This window comes from Rhopalosiphum maidis, chromosome 4, assembly GCF_003676215.2.
Source record: "Rhopalosiphum maidis isolate BTI-1 chromosome 4, ASM367621v3, whole genome shotgun sequence".
Lineage (NCBI taxonomy): Eukaryota > Metazoa > Arthropoda > Insecta > Hemiptera > Aphididae > Rhopalosiphum > Rhopalosiphum maidis.
The window spans coordinates 55,059,341-55,078,885 of record NC_040880.1 but is presented as its reverse complement, the minus strand read 5'-3'; the positions used below and the strand labels follow the sequence as shown (position 1 = coordinate 55,078,885).

The 19,545-nt window shown below is 26.9% G+C and overlaps 2 protein-coding genes and 2 non-coding genes across 10 annotated transcripts in view; 2 read left to right on the top strand and 2 right to left on the bottom strand.

Annotated features, from left to right (window-relative positions):
- LOC113555616 (NAD kinase-like) overlaps nucleotides 1-11,185 on the top strand; it is a 60,433-nt gene extending 49,248 nt beyond the window's left edge. For 5 of the 7 annotated variants that reach the window (XM_026960075.2, XM_026960076.2, XM_026960078.2 and 2 more), the window contains exons 2-9: nucleotides 6,546-6,629; nucleotides 6,697-6,826; nucleotides 6,907-7,101; nucleotides 7,178-7,469; nucleotides 7,775-7,932; nucleotides 10,311-10,393; nucleotides 10,774-10,976; nucleotides 11,044-11,185. In XM_026960075.2, the coding sequence (XP_026815876.1) occupies nucleotides 6,546-6,629; nucleotides 6,697-6,826; nucleotides 6,907-7,101; nucleotides 7,178-7,469; nucleotides 7,775-7,932; nucleotides 10,311-10,393; nucleotides 10,774-10,976; nucleotides 11,044-11,048 (1,150 nt within the window). In that variant the 3' untranslated portion in view covers nucleotides 11,049-11,185. Of the gene's footprint in view, nucleotides 1-6,048; nucleotides 6,401-6,545; nucleotides 6,630-6,696; nucleotides 6,827-6,906; nucleotides 7,102-7,177; nucleotides 7,470-7,774; nucleotides 7,933-9,822; nucleotides 9,906-10,310; nucleotides 10,394-10,773; nucleotides 10,977-11,043 lie in introns of those variants that run through there. The other 2 variants (XM_026960079.1, XM_026960074.2) reach the window with 2 other exon arrangements.
- Nucleotides 11,186-11,765: 580 nt separating this feature from the next.
- LOC113555618 overlaps nucleotides 11,766-19,545 on the bottom strand; it is a 38,896-nt gene continuing 31,116 nt past the window's right edge. The window contains exons 2-3 of the mRNA XM_026960080.2: nucleotides 18,734-18,972; nucleotides 11,766-12,353 (exon numbers count right to left, since the gene is read on the bottom strand). Coding sequence (XP_026815881.1) covers nucleotides 11,796-12,353; nucleotides 18,734-18,972 — 797 coding nt within the window. The 3' untranslated portion in view covers nucleotides 11,766-11,795. The remainder of the gene's footprint in view (nucleotides 12,354-18,733; nucleotides 18,973-19,545) is intronic.
- Nucleotides 14,978-15,049, top strand: Trnae-uuc. Its single transcript has one exon. It is a non-coding gene; the product is annotated as a tRNA-Glu (tRNA).
- Nucleotides 17,332-17,402, bottom strand: Trnag-gcc. The gene has a single exon. It is a non-coding gene; the product is annotated as a tRNA-Gly (tRNA).

Here is a 19,545-nt window from a genome sequence, read left to right as displayed (position 1 = left end):
TATTAGGTAACATTTTATATAATTTGTAAAACAATTCTGAATCTAATAAGTACTAGATAAAATATTAAATTTATTTCATATTTTTATAAGATCATTTTGGAATGTATTGTTATAGTAACATAATTCTAATAACTATTCGTTATTGTTTTAATTTAGATATATCGATGGAATAAAATTGATTTAAAAATTCTGAAAATTATAATTTGAATACATTCATCAATAAATGATAGAATATGGGGGTGAGCCGTGAGCATGATTGGTGAATTCTGTTTACATTTTACATACAGGTAAATGCTATAATATACAGGGAATCTCAAAGTGTTTTAGTGTCTATATAGTCTTATTAGTTACTGGTATATAAGTCATTAGATATAACTATTAGCGGGTTATTTAAAATAATCGAAATCAGTGATTTAAATTTTAAAATACATAATGATTTTCCAAATAAGTTATTAAAAAAAAATTGATGGCCGACAGAGATAAATACGACATTGAATCGTATTAAACATTTATACGATATATTATTAATACTTTTATATACATTATAATATACTTGTAATATGCAGTTACAACTACTGAAATACGCGATGAAACACGCGAGGTCGTTGCGAAAACTCGTATATTTCATTAATTAATGTTAAGACGTGTAAGGTATAGTCGGTATAGAAGAAAACAAATTATGACGAATTCTATCAAAATATATACCTTTACTATTATAATTGCATATAATATCGATATATTATATGTAATTTTGAATAAATTGACATTTGTTAATACAATAATATATAAAATATAACTGTATAGATATCACTGCAGTATTTATTTAGCCATCGAGTAGAAATGTATTATTAAATATTGTATCAACGGCCGTTCGTTTTTTCGCACATTTTTTATTCATTGTGAAATATATTATTATTATTACTCTAACATACCCGCAGCATAAAAATAATGCATGCACATAATTATCGTATTTGATTTGTGCCGTACACACGTCTACCGAGTGTGCGTGTTATTCTATGTAACTTCAAACTAATATTGCAGTTGACTCTACAGTTAATTAAAATTATTATAACTAATAATTATTAACCAATGAATCCCCATTCGATCCGAGCCACCTCATTTTTATAAGGAGGTAGTAGTGAAGTTTTATAAAAATACAACTTTACGGGATGATTTACTAAACATCGGTTTTTAGATTTTATTATCCTTATTGTTATGAAATTATTATTAATATATTTTTTTTTCAATGAGAACCACGAAATTTTCAGTAAATTGTTAAACAGATTTTTTTTTATTTTAATCTGTACTTAGATATTAAAAGGGTATAAATCGAAATTTGAATGGAAATAGATTTTTTCCCGAAATTCTTAAGCAAAAATATAAACATTATATTAGTTAATATTTTATTTTATTTGCATTTCATGTTTTGTAAAAATAAGTATAATAATTAAAATTAATAAGTTTACTAGACTGAATAGAGGTTTATTTTATATTAATCGATTTAAAATCATTATTGAGTGTTATTATTTTTAGTAGGTAAGTAAACATTAGGTTTAATAATTCTATTATAAAATGTGTCTAATTAGCAAATTACTACATGATGAGCAGTCCACTTATGTTCTATTTAATAAAGTTGTTAATATATATACATCGCAATTTTAAAAAAAAATTGACTACTGCCTAGCAATTTATGGTAAAAAAGGTGAAAACACTTTAAATGGTAGGAATTGGTAAATCGCCTTGTACTGGACGGTTTACAAAAACCTAACCCCGTAATTATACATTATTAATGATATTATAGGTATATTGCATTCACACTTATTATTAAACATGGTGTTCACAATCAATTGCTTGTAAACTAAAAAACAAAATAGTGTAGTAATTTCAAATTTAATAAATACAACAGACCTTGACATTGTGTGATGTGCGAGTGCCATTATTATATAAACCACGTGTGTTGGCGACCTTGTGTAGCAGACGAACGGTCCACTACGACATGTGTTTAACGTATTTATTAGCAATGAAAATCCACTTTTCAATATAATATACCAAACCAAATCAAATCAAAATTATACTTAAATAGTGGCTCAAAGTTTCCACAAAAATAAAAACGAAATACATCGTAATATACTTATATAAAAAAAACGTCCAGTGAATAATAGCTTAAATATTTATACAGTATAGTTCTTTATTATATGTTGCACCTATACATAAAACATAAATAATAATAAATTGTTAAATATTATCTACTCCGTAAACAAATTATAAAAAAAATAGTATTGCACTGGTGTCAAAGACCTTAGTAGAATTTTTTGGAAATTCGTGTTCTTGTGGCTGAATGCTGATAATAATGATATAATTTTATCTATGTCATTCACACAACTATATAATATGTAATACTACCTAATATTAATATATCGAAAACTATGTACTTATCTACAGGTTACAATATAATAACGAAGTTTTTTAGTCTATTTTAATGTAGACACTGTTGTTTTGCGTCCGAGTAGGATAACATAACAATACAAATAATGACGTAAATATATTTATTAGAACATCGCATATTATAAAAACTCGTACTAAGTCGTAATCAAATCATATAACTATTAAGTAACAACTCTCCAGAATCATGTGATTTAGATGATATAGATACATTAAGCATACATACGATAATAAACGGTTCATAATTTAAAATGGACATAGACATCACATAAAGTAGACTATCTATATACTAGTATATACTATTTCAGTGATAAATATAAGTACATTACGTCGGCACGAAAACCGTTATAGATACAATAGATACATGTAATACAACCACGAAACGTACTTGATCTTAAACTTCCTTGGTTCCTCCTTCAAAAACTTCAAGTACGCAAATGTTTTTTGTGGTCGATTATTTAAAAAAAAAATTTAAGTTCCATACCTAATTATACAATTATATTATTTATCATGGTCAGCGTTACATAAAAAAAAAAAAACAGCGATATTCAATAATCAATATAGGTAGTGTATGCAAAAAATAAAATGCGGAAATTAACCATACCGTCCATACTTTCATATATTTTTGAATCTAAAAGTATACGAATAGCTTCTTTGTGCCAAATATTATATTGTTATAAGACATTAAAATTAAAATTATTTTTAAACCCAATAAATAAATGAATAAAAATAAATTTAATATAGCCAATATAGGTATGTATCTCACATTTTAATAAGTAATAAATACTATTGGAGTTTTTTTCTTATACAGAATACACAGCCATTGTTAAACTACTTGACAGTTGACACTCATATATAAATAATATACAATTATAAATTCGGATAAGTATAATAGACAACTTTCTTTGTCTTATTACCAACTACATTAAACATTATAATTTATGGAAGACGATTGTACAAAAATTATAATTATATATAAATATATAAACTTTATTAATTTATACCTTATATTTTACCGTGTTTATCCCCTCTTGTCTCGTCAATAACTTTTTTCAATTTAATATTTTCAAATTATAAATACGTATAACTTCAAAGTAAAAATAAAAATGTCGTTATACGTAAAAATTCTCACAACATTTATCATAGCCAATTTATAAACAGCTAATTTTTGTGTATTTATTTTAAAAGTTGAATTATTTATTCTCATTTACTATATTCATACAGTTTTTTGAATTTTCAAATGTATTTACAAATATTATGAGCAAGTTAGTAAAAGTATAGAATATGATAATATTAAAATTAAATATTCAGTAATAATGTATAATATATAATGAGGAACGTATTAAATACACAGCAATTTAATGAGATTTTAGTATTTTTTTTCAACATAATTTTAATAAAAATATTTATTTTATTACACGTTTTATATACCTAATATTTATCTTTAAACAAAACAATATAATTACCTATAAGCTTTACTAATTTATATTACAGTTATACATATATTTCAATATTTGTAACTTATGTTAATATGTTATACAAAAATAAAAGAAAATTTATAATTTTTTTGACTAGGTCGTATAGTACAGTAAATAATAAATTAGTAACATGAATTAAGTATCACTATTCACTACAGTAGCTAGTAACTATAATACCTTTGTAATAACCAGGCCAACATATATATGACATTATCGTATATCAATATAGATATTAAAATATCAATGTAGAATTAATGATTCTTTTAGTCTTATTAAATAAAATTATGTACATGATATTTTTATTCTACCTATACTATTATTATAATACGATTTTCAAAAGTATGTGTAACACAATTTTATAATGTAAAAATTATTATCGTAAGTGCTCTGTTAAATATAAAATTCAGTTATCTTACTACAAAACTAATGTAATCTGATATACAAATATTAAAAATTTCAAATCCACTTACTTTCTTAAAATCTAAGTTTAGATGATTTAAAATCAGGAAAACTTGAAAATTATATTGAAAAAACAAGTATAACTATAGCAAGATTAAATAAATATCCGATATACCTAACTAATATCTTTTTCTTACATTATATGTCCTGTCTGCCCAGATTTTATTATTTTAATATTATGTATCAATTCATACATGATGACATGCTGTACTCATAATGTATTGTCCAGTAACATATAGTTATTATTAGGTATCTACTAATAATAATGCAGTATGCGCTATGTACCTAGACTCTAGGTATAGGTAAATAAATATTATTTTTAATATAGTTAATGTTTAAGAATGAATTACAATATAATTTATAATTTATGTATAATGTATGCTATATTGAAGGAAGGAACTTGATCATGATATACACGTTATAATTATTATTATGTAAATATCTATTTTTATATGCAATTTTAAATACATTTCATTATTTAAATTAAGTTTAATTGTAGTAGGTACGTGTTGACACAACTTGCTGGGTCACATATTATTTCGAGGACATCACAATCATCATCTCACTATTATAGTATTAAAAATTTAAAAGACGGAAAATTAATTTCGAAGGTTATTTAATAAAACTAGTGCAATAATAAACTATACGTGTAAATCTATTCTGTACCTTTATTGATTTTGGCTGAATATATTTTCAATTAAGTTTATTAAATTTAATATTATACCATAGTTCATAGGCGTAACAATGCTACTTAATTAGGATATTTGGAGATCCCTTAAGGATCCCATAAAATCCATCTTACGGCCATTGATTTATATCTTAAATAGTTAAATAAAATCTCGCTGCAGAACTCACAATATTATACAGGAAATGCGTCGTTGAAATCACAAGTAGTAAAATACATTTTGCCTAGCATCGGCCATCAGGGCACTCCAAACCTCCTCCCACTGAGCCCATTATACAATCAAACACCGATGACGCATATAGGTAATGTTATAATTATTGTTATAAACAATAATATTATTAAATGTGATCACTTGATGCAAGACTAATTATGGCCCTCGCGAGTCGCAGCCGAACATAAAAATAAAAGAAATAATAATAATATCAGACGGGTATCCATTATTATATTCATTATTTCTTTATCTAATATTATACGGACGCTACCTCACAAACAGGATAAGTCCCTCCGCCGGGCGCGACTGCCGAAATCCGTTCAGCGTGTTCTAGCGACTAACGAAATAAATTTCTCACCACGTCGGTGGTGGCAGCGCAGTGGTAGTAGACGACCGCGCACATACCCACACGACAACTACAGGTGATAACAATGTATAATATTACAATACCGTCTGATAATATTCCGATGACGATCGTCGGTTTGGCACACGATTTGAGATAGTATGGTTGCCCGACGAATCATTATAACGTGTCTACCGAAATCACTATTAAAAACAGCTGGAAAATGCACTACTAGCGCTTGAATGTAATAGTGGCTATAGCCTATAAGCTAAAATACCGTGCTGGCTTGCTTCTATTCTTAAATCATGATCGGTACACATCATTTCGCAAGCGCTAGTGTACAGTATTCCAGCGGTTCTATAGTTATTGAATTTGGTTGACGTTTAAAACGTTCTTATCATAGGTCATCAGGCAACCATACTATCTTAAATCGTGGTTTGGCACGTCTTCGACCACAGTAGTTATCAATTGTCACTATTTCATAATAATATTTTCATTGAACAATTTCCCGATTTCCATTTGAGAGAGTACCTATACTCAAGAGTAGTGATTCTTAACTGTTGACTGTTTGTTGTTACTGGTTGGTGTGTTGTTAGCCAGTTTAGTGCCCTCAGGTGGAAAAATATCGAAAACCTACGACGTCCAGGAGGTCCGTAGTTGTTTTAAAATCGTAACGCTCTTCCCGCCGCCCCGTGTGTCCGACATGTAAAACGGAATTTCTAACGCACTACCGAAGTTATGAACGACATGAAGGGATCGGTGGTCGTGGACGACATTGACCCGTAAGCGTACTCATACGCATAATCGCGTAAAATATTTTTCGTATGCCACACGACAATTCGTCTATCCTTATCGTTCCAACCATATCCGTGTGATTCACTCGTCACAGTCCGTTTAATAACCGACACTTCTTTTATTTGCTTTCAGGAGAACGCGGTCGCTGAACGCCCCTAGCCCCGTCCAACAGTTTGGACCATGCGGCCGTATCATGAAAACTTCTGCATTGATCACGTAAGTCAGTCAAACGGCGAAAAGTCGTAGAGTACGTACATTTTTTTTTTATTTTCTGTTTGTCCAGAACGATTCAAGATCCAGCCAGTCAACGCTTGACGTGGTACAAAAATCCTTTGTCTGTATTGGTGATAAAAAAAGTTAGAGACATGTCTGTTTTACCACCATTCATTGAACTCGTCAGATGGCTAATACAAGTACGAATGTCTTTAATTGGATAGGTACTCGTGTGAAGATAATGTCAATTGTTGTTTTAAAACTTACTATTTTTTCACAGGAAAAAAGCATGATAGTATTTGTGGAACATTCTGTGATGGAAGACACAATGCTTTCTAGTAACTCGGGCTTCATGGAAATACGAGAGAAATTAAACTCTTTTCAAGATGGCAAAGATGATCTAACAGACAAAATAGATTTCATTATTTGTTTAGGTGGAGACGGCACTCTGCTCTACGCTAGTCTTTTGTTTCAGGTAATTTCAAAATTAGTATTTCATCTTTAATTTAATTTTATTATTGTTAATTGAAATGTTGTTTTCTTCATTTCAGCAATCTGTACCACCAGTTATGGCGTTCCACTTAGGTTCTCTGGGTTTTTTAACGCCTTTTAAGTTTGACAATTTCCAACAGCAAGTGACTAACGTACTTGAAGGACATGCTGCTTTAACGTTACGCAGTAGACTTAGGTGTATAATTGTTAGAAAAAATGAAGATAAAGAAAAGCCTCAGCCAAATTTACTGGTACTTAATGAAGTGGTTATTGACCGCGGACCATCACCATACCTTTCAAATATCGACTTATTTTTAGATGGGAAATACATAACATCTGTTCAAGGAGATGGTAATGAATATATTTTTTACTAAATAAAATACATAATACTAAATGCATAAATTATATTATTTAAGTAAAAAATACTATTAAAATTACATTCATATACAATTATAGCTATTAAATTATTTGTATATAAAGATATACATGTTTAAGATTCAATGTCTATTTTAGCGTGTAGGAAACTAGGAAATGTCAAGTTTTTATGTTTTTTAATTCAAAATTTATCTACTATATTCTAGCTCTCCAGATATATAAATTACTATTTAAATCAAATTTTTGTTATTTATTAAATAAAACTTAATTTTTGTTATTAGGTTTAATTGTCTCAACACCAACTGGAAGTACAGCATATGCAGTTGCTGCGGGAGCATCAATGATTCACCCAAGTGTTCCAGCCATCATGGTGACACCTATATGCCCACATTCTTTGTCTTTCAGGCCAATAGTAGTACCAGCTGGTGTTGAATTAAAAGTAAATTATTATTTTAAAAGAATTCCACACTTGGTGATAAAAAATAATTAAGCAATTTTAAATTACACATTATTAAGTATTTCATAGATTTTTACATGATTGCATTTTGTTCATGAACATAAAATTAGTCTCTTAATATTTAATTTAATCCTATATTATTAATAGGTACTATTAACATGTAACTATCAAATACTCAATTAGAATATTTATATGGTTTACTGAACAGTTTTTTAAACTATTAAATACATTTAGTATTATTTGAATAATTAAAATGTAGAACAATTAAAAATATTGAATTTGGTTAAATAACTTGCACCATTAGATTAAACCAAGTATTTTTAATTTTTATTGATTGTCTAAAATATCAAGTATTCATATACAGTAGAGTCCCGCTAAGCCGTACAATTTATGTTTCATATTTAGTATGTACTCATGTATAATATATATATTCGGGAATACCCATAATTAAGATATTATCGTTTTGATTAGGTACATATGTATTGTGATATTATTTTGTTTAGTGGTGATTGTGTACTAGTGTAGACTGTGTTATTATTTGTAGTGTTTATTAATTAGTAAGTTAAAAAAAAAAAGTCATTTCGTTTAATCTGGAGAGAGTCAAGTCCAATCTAGTCCGGATTAGCGGGACTCTACTGTAATTCTGTTTTTTTTTAAATATCAAGAATATGACGGGATTGTCAAATTATTTAATATTGATAATTTTTATGTTGAATATGTATATTTATATACATTAAATAATTAAGTAATATTTTTATATGTCTACAATCATTGGTAATTATTATAATTCAGAGATTGCAACATTACACTCTAATATCATTGATTATAAGTACTATAATATTTATAATTAATGGTAATATATATTATACAATAGGAATTCTACATTATAAAGACATCTTTGGGAATCATGACCTTGGCTGTTATTTATATGTTGATACTTCTTACAATAAAGCTAATATTTCAATATAATGAATAATAAATCCATCTATTTCTAGTATTCTACTATATTCTAAACTATACATTATAATTTGTAATATTGTGTCAGTTGCTACCAATATTATAAGTTACTTTATAATAGTTGAAAAAATAAATATGATTAACCTGCAAAGATAAATTTTAAATTGAAATATAGTTGAATATATAATAAATAAATGTATTGAATAAGTATTTAGTTATCTTTCTATAGTAAAATTATTAATCTTGAAAATAATATTAAAATATTTTACAAATAATTGTAAAATCATGATATTAATACAATTTAAAAATTTAAAATAAATTTATTCTTATTTAATGAATTTAAATTAAAAAATGATTGTTTGACATAATATTTTATGAAACTTAAGTTTTATTTTTTGTAGAATTAATAATTATACTACATTATTTTATATTTTAGAAATTACATATGAGCAAATTGTGTATGGTATTTAAATATAAGTATTGAAATATCTATGTTTACTGTACATGGTTCAATATGTAATATTTATTTAATATAATTGAACATGATACATTTCCATAGTGATAATGATTATTTGTATATAAGTTTAAGTTTAAATTTCATAAAACTTTTAATTAAGTGCATTTGGATTAGATTAGATTACACATTTTACTGATTGAACTTTTAAGTTATATCGACTAAATTTATCAATATTATTTTTTATCTTTTATGTAAGTTAATTCCTTAAGTATTTTAATGGTTTTAATAAATAAATTTAAAACTGTAGAATTTAATTATTCGTTTATTCACTCATGATGTGGAATTCTTTATGTATTTTATTTCATTTTAATTTTTGTTAGTATTTTATAAGTTATGATAAAATAGTTTAATGGTTGTTAGATCAATAGAGTTAGGATATGTTTTGTTTCTTTATATAGATAACGGTATCACCAAATAGCCGCAATACGGCCTGGGTTTCATTTGATGGTCGTAATCGACAAGAAATATTTCATGGTGATAGGTAATACTATAATAAGAAAGAAAAATGGAGTATTAACTGTCTATACATTTAAAATCAATTTTACATTGTTGTTATTTGTCAAAGCTTGTATTTGTTTAAATGCTTTTGAGGTGCACATGGTTATCTAAATATTGAAAAATTTGTTTAAAAATATTAATAGATTTTAGAATTAAAAATTAAAATTAATGCTTATTTTGGTTCATGAAATTTAAATAAATTTTAGTATATTGTATAGTATGTCTATTGAAATATAAGTCAATTGTCGTCTATGAATGATGATAATCAAATTGTCATTAGCTTAAAAATAGATTTTTTTAAATTTTATCTATTTAAGTATTAAGTGTTTTAATTCTAAGTAGGTTATAATATTGGTACTGATATGGCAGATGTGTATACTGTTTGCAGATTATGTTGAGTCCGGATGCGAGATCAACAGCTTGGGTTTCATTTGACGGCAGAAATCAACAGGAGTTGTGTGCAGATGATAGGTCGGTCAATAAAAAATGTAGAATAATATTTGGTGATGGATAATATGTGCACAGTAAAATTTGATTTTCACTCTGTTAGTTGTTTAATCAATAACGGGAAAGGACCAGAGTAAATGTAATCTGACTTCAATAATCACTAATTTATATATTATTATTTATTAATTATATCAAATATGATAATTTAGTTATTAAACACGTATACATTTATTTATGATGCACGTTTTAACCGTTTAACCATATTTCAATAAAATTATATTAGTAATTTTAAGACCTAAGAAAATGATAACCATGTGTATCAGTTTGCATGAATATTTGCTTTCCATTGTGCTTTAGTACTTTCTACATTGTATTTAATAGATTAACAAATATTTTATTTACAGCTTACGAGTAACTACATCAATATTTTCGTTACCATCAATATGTGCTCAAGACCAAATATCTGATTGGTTTGATTCATTGGCTGAATGTCTACATTGGAATGTGCGAAAACGACAAAAGCATTTTGAGGAATTGTCTGACCTGGCACATTCCAAGTATGAAGATTCACTAAATTCAACGTCAAAAGACACTTTATTAGTTACGGGTAAATAATCAATTTTATATTTATTTATTTTTAATTGGTGAAACTAATTTTCCTTTTTACTTTTTAGATTAACAGGGTATAATTGAAGTTCAATGTTAACCAACAGATACCTTATCCTCAAATTGATGAGCACCTGTACTACCATTGGTGCTTACAAATGGATTTCAAATTTGTGCAAAATAATTTTTTTATTATTATTATTATTATTATTATTATTATTGTCTTGTAAGTACCCGTAGAAGGTATAAATGTATGTGTTTCTGCTGCTCGTGATTAAAATCACCTATTTATCATTTAATTATAGTTTTTGTATTGGAGCTGTAGTTTGACAAATTAATATTATATATTTATATTACATTATTGGTGAAGTAGGTATATTTTAATTGATAATAATCAGTTTATGTGCAGAACAACATAAATATTATAGTCATTAAATAAAAATGTAAGTCTTTAATGTAGGAGTAATTAATTTTTGGTAATTAGAGCGCTCCGATTTGGTTTTTTACCCATGTATACAATTTCTTCCATTTTTAAGATAAAATTTAAATTGTAATTTGTTTTTGATATTGTTAAGAACGCAAATATTTATGTTTATTATTATTTTTAGCTCAACATTTATATAAATTACAAAAATTTTGATTGTTTTTCATTTATTTAAAAACAAAATTATTTATTAATGACTAAGAGTATACATTAAGTAATATATTATCATAATAGTTTCATAAATCTTTGGAACATTTTTCTTTATCTAAAGGTCATTACATAATGTCTAATAAACATTGTATCACCCATAACTCACTTTTGTTAACGATATTTAAGTTAATAAAGTGATCTGAATTGTATGGTATTGGTTTCATTATTATTGAATCTGCTTTCGAAATATCTACAAATGTCTTTCACAGGCACAGCTCTTAAATCCAAATCCAAGTTGTTCATTGACCTAGACTTAATATTTGTTATGTGAGATGAAAGATCATGCAAATTATCCACGCTTTTTGAAGAACAAGTGACTGATTTTTCAAATATCTTGCGTTTCTGTTTAACTGGTATTAAGTCTGAAAACTCGTTGACAGGTGATCTACGTAATTGTTCGCATTCTCTGATCAAGTCTGGCAAGTTTGAAACATTCTTCTTGTACACACGCGAACTAAATAAAGGCATATGATTATTATTTATTTCTTGAATATCCAAGCTGGTTTTTTTATGTTTAGATGTAGACGTCATCAATGAATCTGTCGATGAATATCGACGAAGTGGTACATGGTCGGTCACAATGCCGAGTATGTCGAGATACTTAACATCGTCCAATGGTGTTTGGCTCAGAAGTTGCCCCGCAATGGTTGTTGTCCAGTGATGGTAGTCTGTATCGGTGTCCACCTAAAAATTAAATTATTTATTATTGTATTCGATAGACAATGACGCATATAAAGTCAATTATCAATGCATTAATACTCATTGACAAATATTAAAAAGCTAAACACGTAGAATATGTTTGGTATAGGTAACTATAAAACTATCATTGTGAGACATAAAAATATTATTTTAGGTAATTTTTTAATGGTTGTATGTAAAATTGACAACAAAATAATATTTAATATTTCACTAACAATACGGACAATACATTTGTTTGTCTATTCACCATATTGTGATTTCAACAGAACTGAGAAATAGTGAAAAGATCATTCATAAAATCTAAGTATATAATTTTAAAAGTTTTAAGAGGCATTTTTATTTAGGGAATTTAAGAACCCCGCGAATAATGCGTAGGTATTTCAATTTATTATAAATAATACTACTTACTAGTAACTAGTATTTAGTATTATATATTTAATCCAATTCCCATCAAAAGTATACTATTATATTTATGTCCAATAAATTGTTCTTGTAAAATAATTATGCCACGATTATTGATAGGTACATTTAATATTTAAATAACATTATTGTTTTAAAATCGTAATACTCCGAATCGATGTATCTATGTATGCATTTAAATGTTAGGGCTTGTTTTCTGATATTATTCTTAATAATTATATTATTTAGTGGATACACAAAATAGAACAATTTATTCTCCTAGAATATATTATTTATATTGGGCATCAACGCATCATTGTGTTGCCTATGCGTCCATTTGTCAGGCGACATTAATTTTACTAATTCCAAGTGAATAGTGGGATATTATGACTTCAGAAATAACAATTCAACAACAATTATTGAGATTCAAAAGTATATATATATAAAAAAAAAAACCCCAAATTAATTTAAATTTAATATAATATGCGTAAAAAAATAAAATTAACTACAACAGCGTAACCAGTCCACGAATGTTTTTATTTTTTATTTAAAAAAAACTAACAACAATAAAATTAAAAAATAATGAATATACAAATGTAATCATGGATTTTCTGGTAAAAGTTTAAAAAGTTAACTTCAATATAAAATAAAAAAAGAAATCGGAATAGTAACAACAGCCACCACTTGCAAAAATATATTGAAATAACAAAAAAAAAAATGTAATTAAAAAATCATGAAAATATTTGAATAATATTATTACAAAAAGAATATGAATTCCTAATACAATGCTAGGACATATTAAAATGAAAAAAGAGTTTGGTCTCCCTGTTTCAGCTTCAATAAATATTTGTATACGTTTGTATTTTCTCGACACATGCATAGGTAATAATAAGTAATAACTTATTACTTATTATTAATAAATAATAACTAACAATAGTATAGGCAGCTGTAGTATAGGTAACAGAGCTCAGAGATTACCTACGTACTATATTTTTTTTTACAATTACATTATTTATATTATACGAGTATTTTATTTTTAATTGTAATATTGCAGCTATCATATTATATTAGGTAAAATAGTATTGTTATATAGTCGATATAATATACATCATGCATGGTATAAATAAATAATACTTACTTACTGGCTACTATTACTGTTTATAGTTATTAGGTACTACTTGCCTATCGATTTATATATAATATATAATATATACATATTATATATTATATATGCACCTATCTATATTATGTTATAATATTAGTTATTAATTTATTACCTATATATGTTACAATCTTGTCGTTAATCGTGTCAACATAATAAATGCGTATCAAATATTACAGCCTATAGGTAAATGGGTATAATGGCTTACACCTTTGGGTGTAAAGTGTAATACATAATTATTATGTTATTATTTATTACCGGATTACATGTGACATTTGAAATTTTAATCTGAATTGAAATGTTATTCGTTTGTGCCAATAATTTAAGTTTATAAAAACTAAATTGTATCGTCCTTCAATAGGTACTTTTAAGGAATAGATGTAGCCGTGTAGCTACAAATACTTTGACGGTTCATTGCATAGCAGTTAGAAATAAATTATATTATAAGATGTGTAAAGATGATATTAGTATACTATATTGATTTCTCACTCAGATCCACAAGCTACACAGGTATATCGAATTTGCGTACAGCAGACCCAATCTTGTGTTGTAAGCTTTAATATTAGAATTGATTGATCTATTATAGTCCTATTACCTTATTACCTATTAAACTTAAAATTAAGAATATTATATTATGTGTATTCTTAGTTTTTTACGTTGGATTTTTTCGATATTTCAATTTTTTACGTATGTTGTGAATATGTAATAATAAAATTTTATTATTTAAAAACGCTAATATCTTGCTTTGACATTTGAATATTGTACAAATTACAGCGTAATAGCACAAAAAATGTTTTTAGTTTTAAGTTCAGAAATGTTAACAGATCATAGTAAGTACTTATGTAATATGTGTACCTACCATCAACATCATCACTAATATAAAATTCAAATTCAACTATTCGTTTTATTGGTTCTAAGGCTTACCGACACCATAATAAAATATTGTATCACATTCCTATTAATATATTCACATGTTATTTCGTATTTTATCCTGTTAGATAAATATATTTTGTTTAAATAATATAATTTAAAAACAATTTCTCACCGATCCGGTATGGTCTAGTGGCTAGGATACCTGGCTTTCACCCAGGAGGCTCGGGTTCGATTCCCGGTACCGGAAAAATTTTTTTGTAAATATTTTTCCTCACAAAATTTAAAATTTTTTAATGATGTAACTTATATTATGTTATACTTTTGGTAAGTTGTTATATTTTATGTCAATTATCTCATGTTATTTTATTATCACTGCATTTCTTAAACATAGTGTGTAATGTTGATGACTGCTCGTCCATAAACACATTAGCACATTAACACTCGTTAAGACGTGAGACGATAAAATATTAATTGCTAGATGCAAGAGGTGAAGGCAAAGCCAAGATTAGGAATAAAAAATTTGGCAGGCATATAATGTATATAACTGTATGCGATTATTATAAATATTATGAAATTATTTGGTAAGTATACCAAATATGGTTAGGTTAGGTTATAATATCCTATATGGATATTATACAGAGTATAGAGTAAAATCATACATTTTTAGGTAGAGACCGGATTATGTGTAAGGAAAATGGTTTTATACATGCATACATAGGCGAAACCAGGGGGGGTATTGATTTATGGGTGCTTCAGCAATTCTAGGCTGTAATTAAACACCCCCAGTTCAAAAATACCAACAATTGAAAAATAATCTTCTAGATGTTCCTATATACACGTTATAATTATCTAACGTTTGTACATTTTTTTGAACATAATATTATTGCTTTATTTTAATATTATCTCTTAAGTTCATGTGAAGTGTTATAAGTATTTTATACTTCAAAATATTCAGTATTTTTAATTTAAACAATAAAAAAAAAACAGAATAAATAATCGGTCTTAAAAAGATGAAAATATTTATGGTTAGGCTTATGACTGGAGCCTTTTGCTAAAGTTCATCTTATAAACTGAATGGAAATATTACAACAGCACTTCCAAGTTTGTTATTGCAATTAGGTGCTATTTGGTAAAATGTTATAATAAATAAGTTTTTAAACAATATATTAAATATTGAAATAGATGATTGCAATAAAATTACTTATGCAGCAATACTGGAAAAGTATTCCAACTTCACTAGGTAGTAATCATAAAATAATAGTATGAATTATGAAATACTTCAATCTTATTATATAATTTACAATCATAAATAATTGATATAGTTAATATAAATTCAGTCGAGTCGCGATAAATCGAACCTCAATAACTATAATAGTTAATAAAATATTTCAATACAACAGAAATCATTGTTTTGGTTTTTAGTAATAAATTTAAATGCATTAGGTAAATAAAATAAATTTTGGATTAAAAAAACAACAGAATAATAAGAACAATTCAAAAAAAATATTAAATAACGAAATAAGAGTTAAAATTTACTGTGTACACAATGAATACACACTAACTTATGTACAACTTTGACTAATTAATTTTTAATAATTTGCTTATTAAAGAATAGATTATTATCAATAAATGACAATATTATTTTTTTCACGAGTAGATAATTATTAAAAAGTCCAATTTCCGGAATGAAGAGATTAAATGATTTGATTATTTTCCAAAATTCTATAAATTCTACACTTTATATGCACAATGCACTAATGTCAAAATATGACTCAACCTTCTGACATGTAAAATAAAATTTAGTTCATAGAATCGCAGCTCGTTTTGAAATGCAGACATTTTTTATCTTCAATATAGTGCATACACTTATTAGTATGAATATTCAAATACATATAATGATATAATTCAAATCAAATTACGCCGATAAACGAATACATTGTCTTTTTCAACACCCGGAGTCCAGATACCTAATAGCAATTATTATTATTTATCTTTATTCTTGTAGCTATTATTCATATTTCATTTTTATAGTTTTTATCAATTGATTAGTCATTTTAATTTGTATTATACTCGTACATATTTATTTAAATATCCAAACAAGAGCTTACACAATAACACGAATGATTATATGATTTTATTTTACTTGAGGCATTCAACTTCCAAGTACACCACCACCCTACATATAAGATGCAATACAAGTATACGACTATACATCAAACATTTTTCGTTTAAAGTATCTGAGGTCCTATTATAAGATTATATTCCTGACAAAAACATTATTACCTATTCAAATCTATTCAAACCAAATAATCAATTATTAAAATAATATTTTAGATATTTATATTATAGTAACCATTCAAATGTTGTTTTAAAAATTGACAGTTTATTTCTTCTTTAAAATAATTGTTTAAATTTGTGTGTTAACCGATATAATATAATATCATATATCACTTATGACTTAAATACTTAATAAGTGGGGATGTACAAAGTTAAAATATAAATTTAATAAAAAAAATTATAAAAAATATCTGCATCAGCCGGGAATCGAACCCGGGCCGCCCGCGTGGCAGGCGAGCATTCTACCACTGAACCACTGATGCTCATATTAGTGGCATGCAATATTATTTTATTTGACTGTAGCTTAGACGGATTTAAACTTGTATGATTTAATATTAATTTAACCATTCAACTCAATGAACTAATTCAAGTAATATTATTCAACTTTTTTCGGGTAACGTACTAACATTTTGTGATTAGTTCATGTGTCAGTAATATTACTGTTTTTAGGTAGGAAGCTAAATTTTATATACAATTTAAACGGTGTTTTAAAAAAAAATCTATTATTATTTTATTTACATCAAGATTCAAGGAAAAAAGTAAGTCTTAAATGTTTTAATGAAATACAATCATCATTATTTATTTATTTAGCGTCATATATGTATCTAAAAGTATAGATATTAATGATATTATGTAATAAATAATAATAAATGCTTTGCTTTGAACTGAAATAATTTTCTATGAAAAATAAACTTTCACGTAAACTTAATATGTAATATGTTGATTAGTAATTAATCCTTAATTATTATTAATCTTATTATTATCTATAGTATTTTTTACAAACAACGATAATAATATAGTAATATGTATAAATGTATAGTAATGTTATGTTTACCGACTATCGTTGACGTGAAATGTGAATATTGAATGTTCGGAATGAGTCACTTTTGTAAGTTCAAATTATTATATTCGGATGACTAATATGAGTTTAAACTTTTATAATTGATGGCTTTATTTTTTAGAAATAAAGAATTTTTTTAACTATTTAATACTTATGAAATTCGTTGTAATAATTATAATATCAACCGATATATAGGTATTAGGTAATAGTTTTCGGAATAACTTATTTTGAATGAGTTTAAGGACCTCATCATCGCCGGGACCAGTGGCGCACACTTATAAATAGGGGGTAACACGTTCAATGGAAAATGAACCACCCACCAAATCGCTTTCAAAAACTAAAAATAAATGTTAATTAGTACAATAATGCTTTTTCTAATATGCTGTTATTATTGGAAAATGTATTTATTACAGTGTCTGTGTCGATTTGATTAAATCGTTTTTACTCAAAAATGCCATTAAACTTTTAAGCCAACAAAATTCAAACCTTCTATAGTGTGCGGCACTGTGCGCACCACTGGCCGGGACTATGAACGAAAATACAATTGCCAATATCTAAATATATTATTATACCGATTTATCACATATATAAGTATAATATTATTACAAACGAATATCGATCGTTTACTGTACGTCTCAACTCGTATACGAATATACAATATAATATTATGAAGTATAACATACGAGATGAACAGCTATAATATTGACGGAAGGCAATTACCATCAAATAGTAAATGCATATAACTATACTCACCAGTACGGTGACGATGGGCGATTTGGAGCCGGGCCGCACGAGACTAAACCCGTAGGTGGCGTGTTCGGTGGCCGTGAGGTTTAGGTACCGGAGCAGTAGCTTCCAGCAGTAACCGGCCGGCCCGTTCCACCGGATCAACAGGTGTCCGGCTCGTACTTCGGCCACGCTCCGGCCGCTGAACGTCTCGTCGCCAACACCGGCACAGGCGGAATGGTCTCCCAACGTGGCCGTCACCAAGCCTGCAACGCAAAACAATAACAACGTTACTGTAATAATAATATTAATAAAAATAAGTATAAATATTTGCAGTAACGGTCGTGTTATGCAACTCGGTATAATAATAATATTATATTATAATCGGCGGGTTCTACGCATCACTTTCTATATATACCAAACTTAATACGTATTATAAAATATCGAGCAGTTACGTATTACGAGTAAGCAGTTCAAATAATTTGATTGACCCACTTTCGCCCTTTCCAATTAACTACCCCGTAGATAAATAAATAAATAATTTAAAGACATTCTTGCAGTGTTTAAAACAAATATAACTACAATAGCTGCAGGATGACTTGATACTCTATAGAACTTTATTAATTTACCCATCCTTCCGCCCATTTTTTAAGGAAGTTCAATTAAACCATCTGAACGTACTTCAGGTGCCACTGATATTAAGGACTTAATGTCTATAATAGATAGGTAGTTAACTACTCGTTCAACATATGATTTTCATAGATCGAAATATTTTGGATATTTTAAATTTCATATGTATTTTCGTCATTCATAAGAGTAAGAAACTTAAAAATTATAAA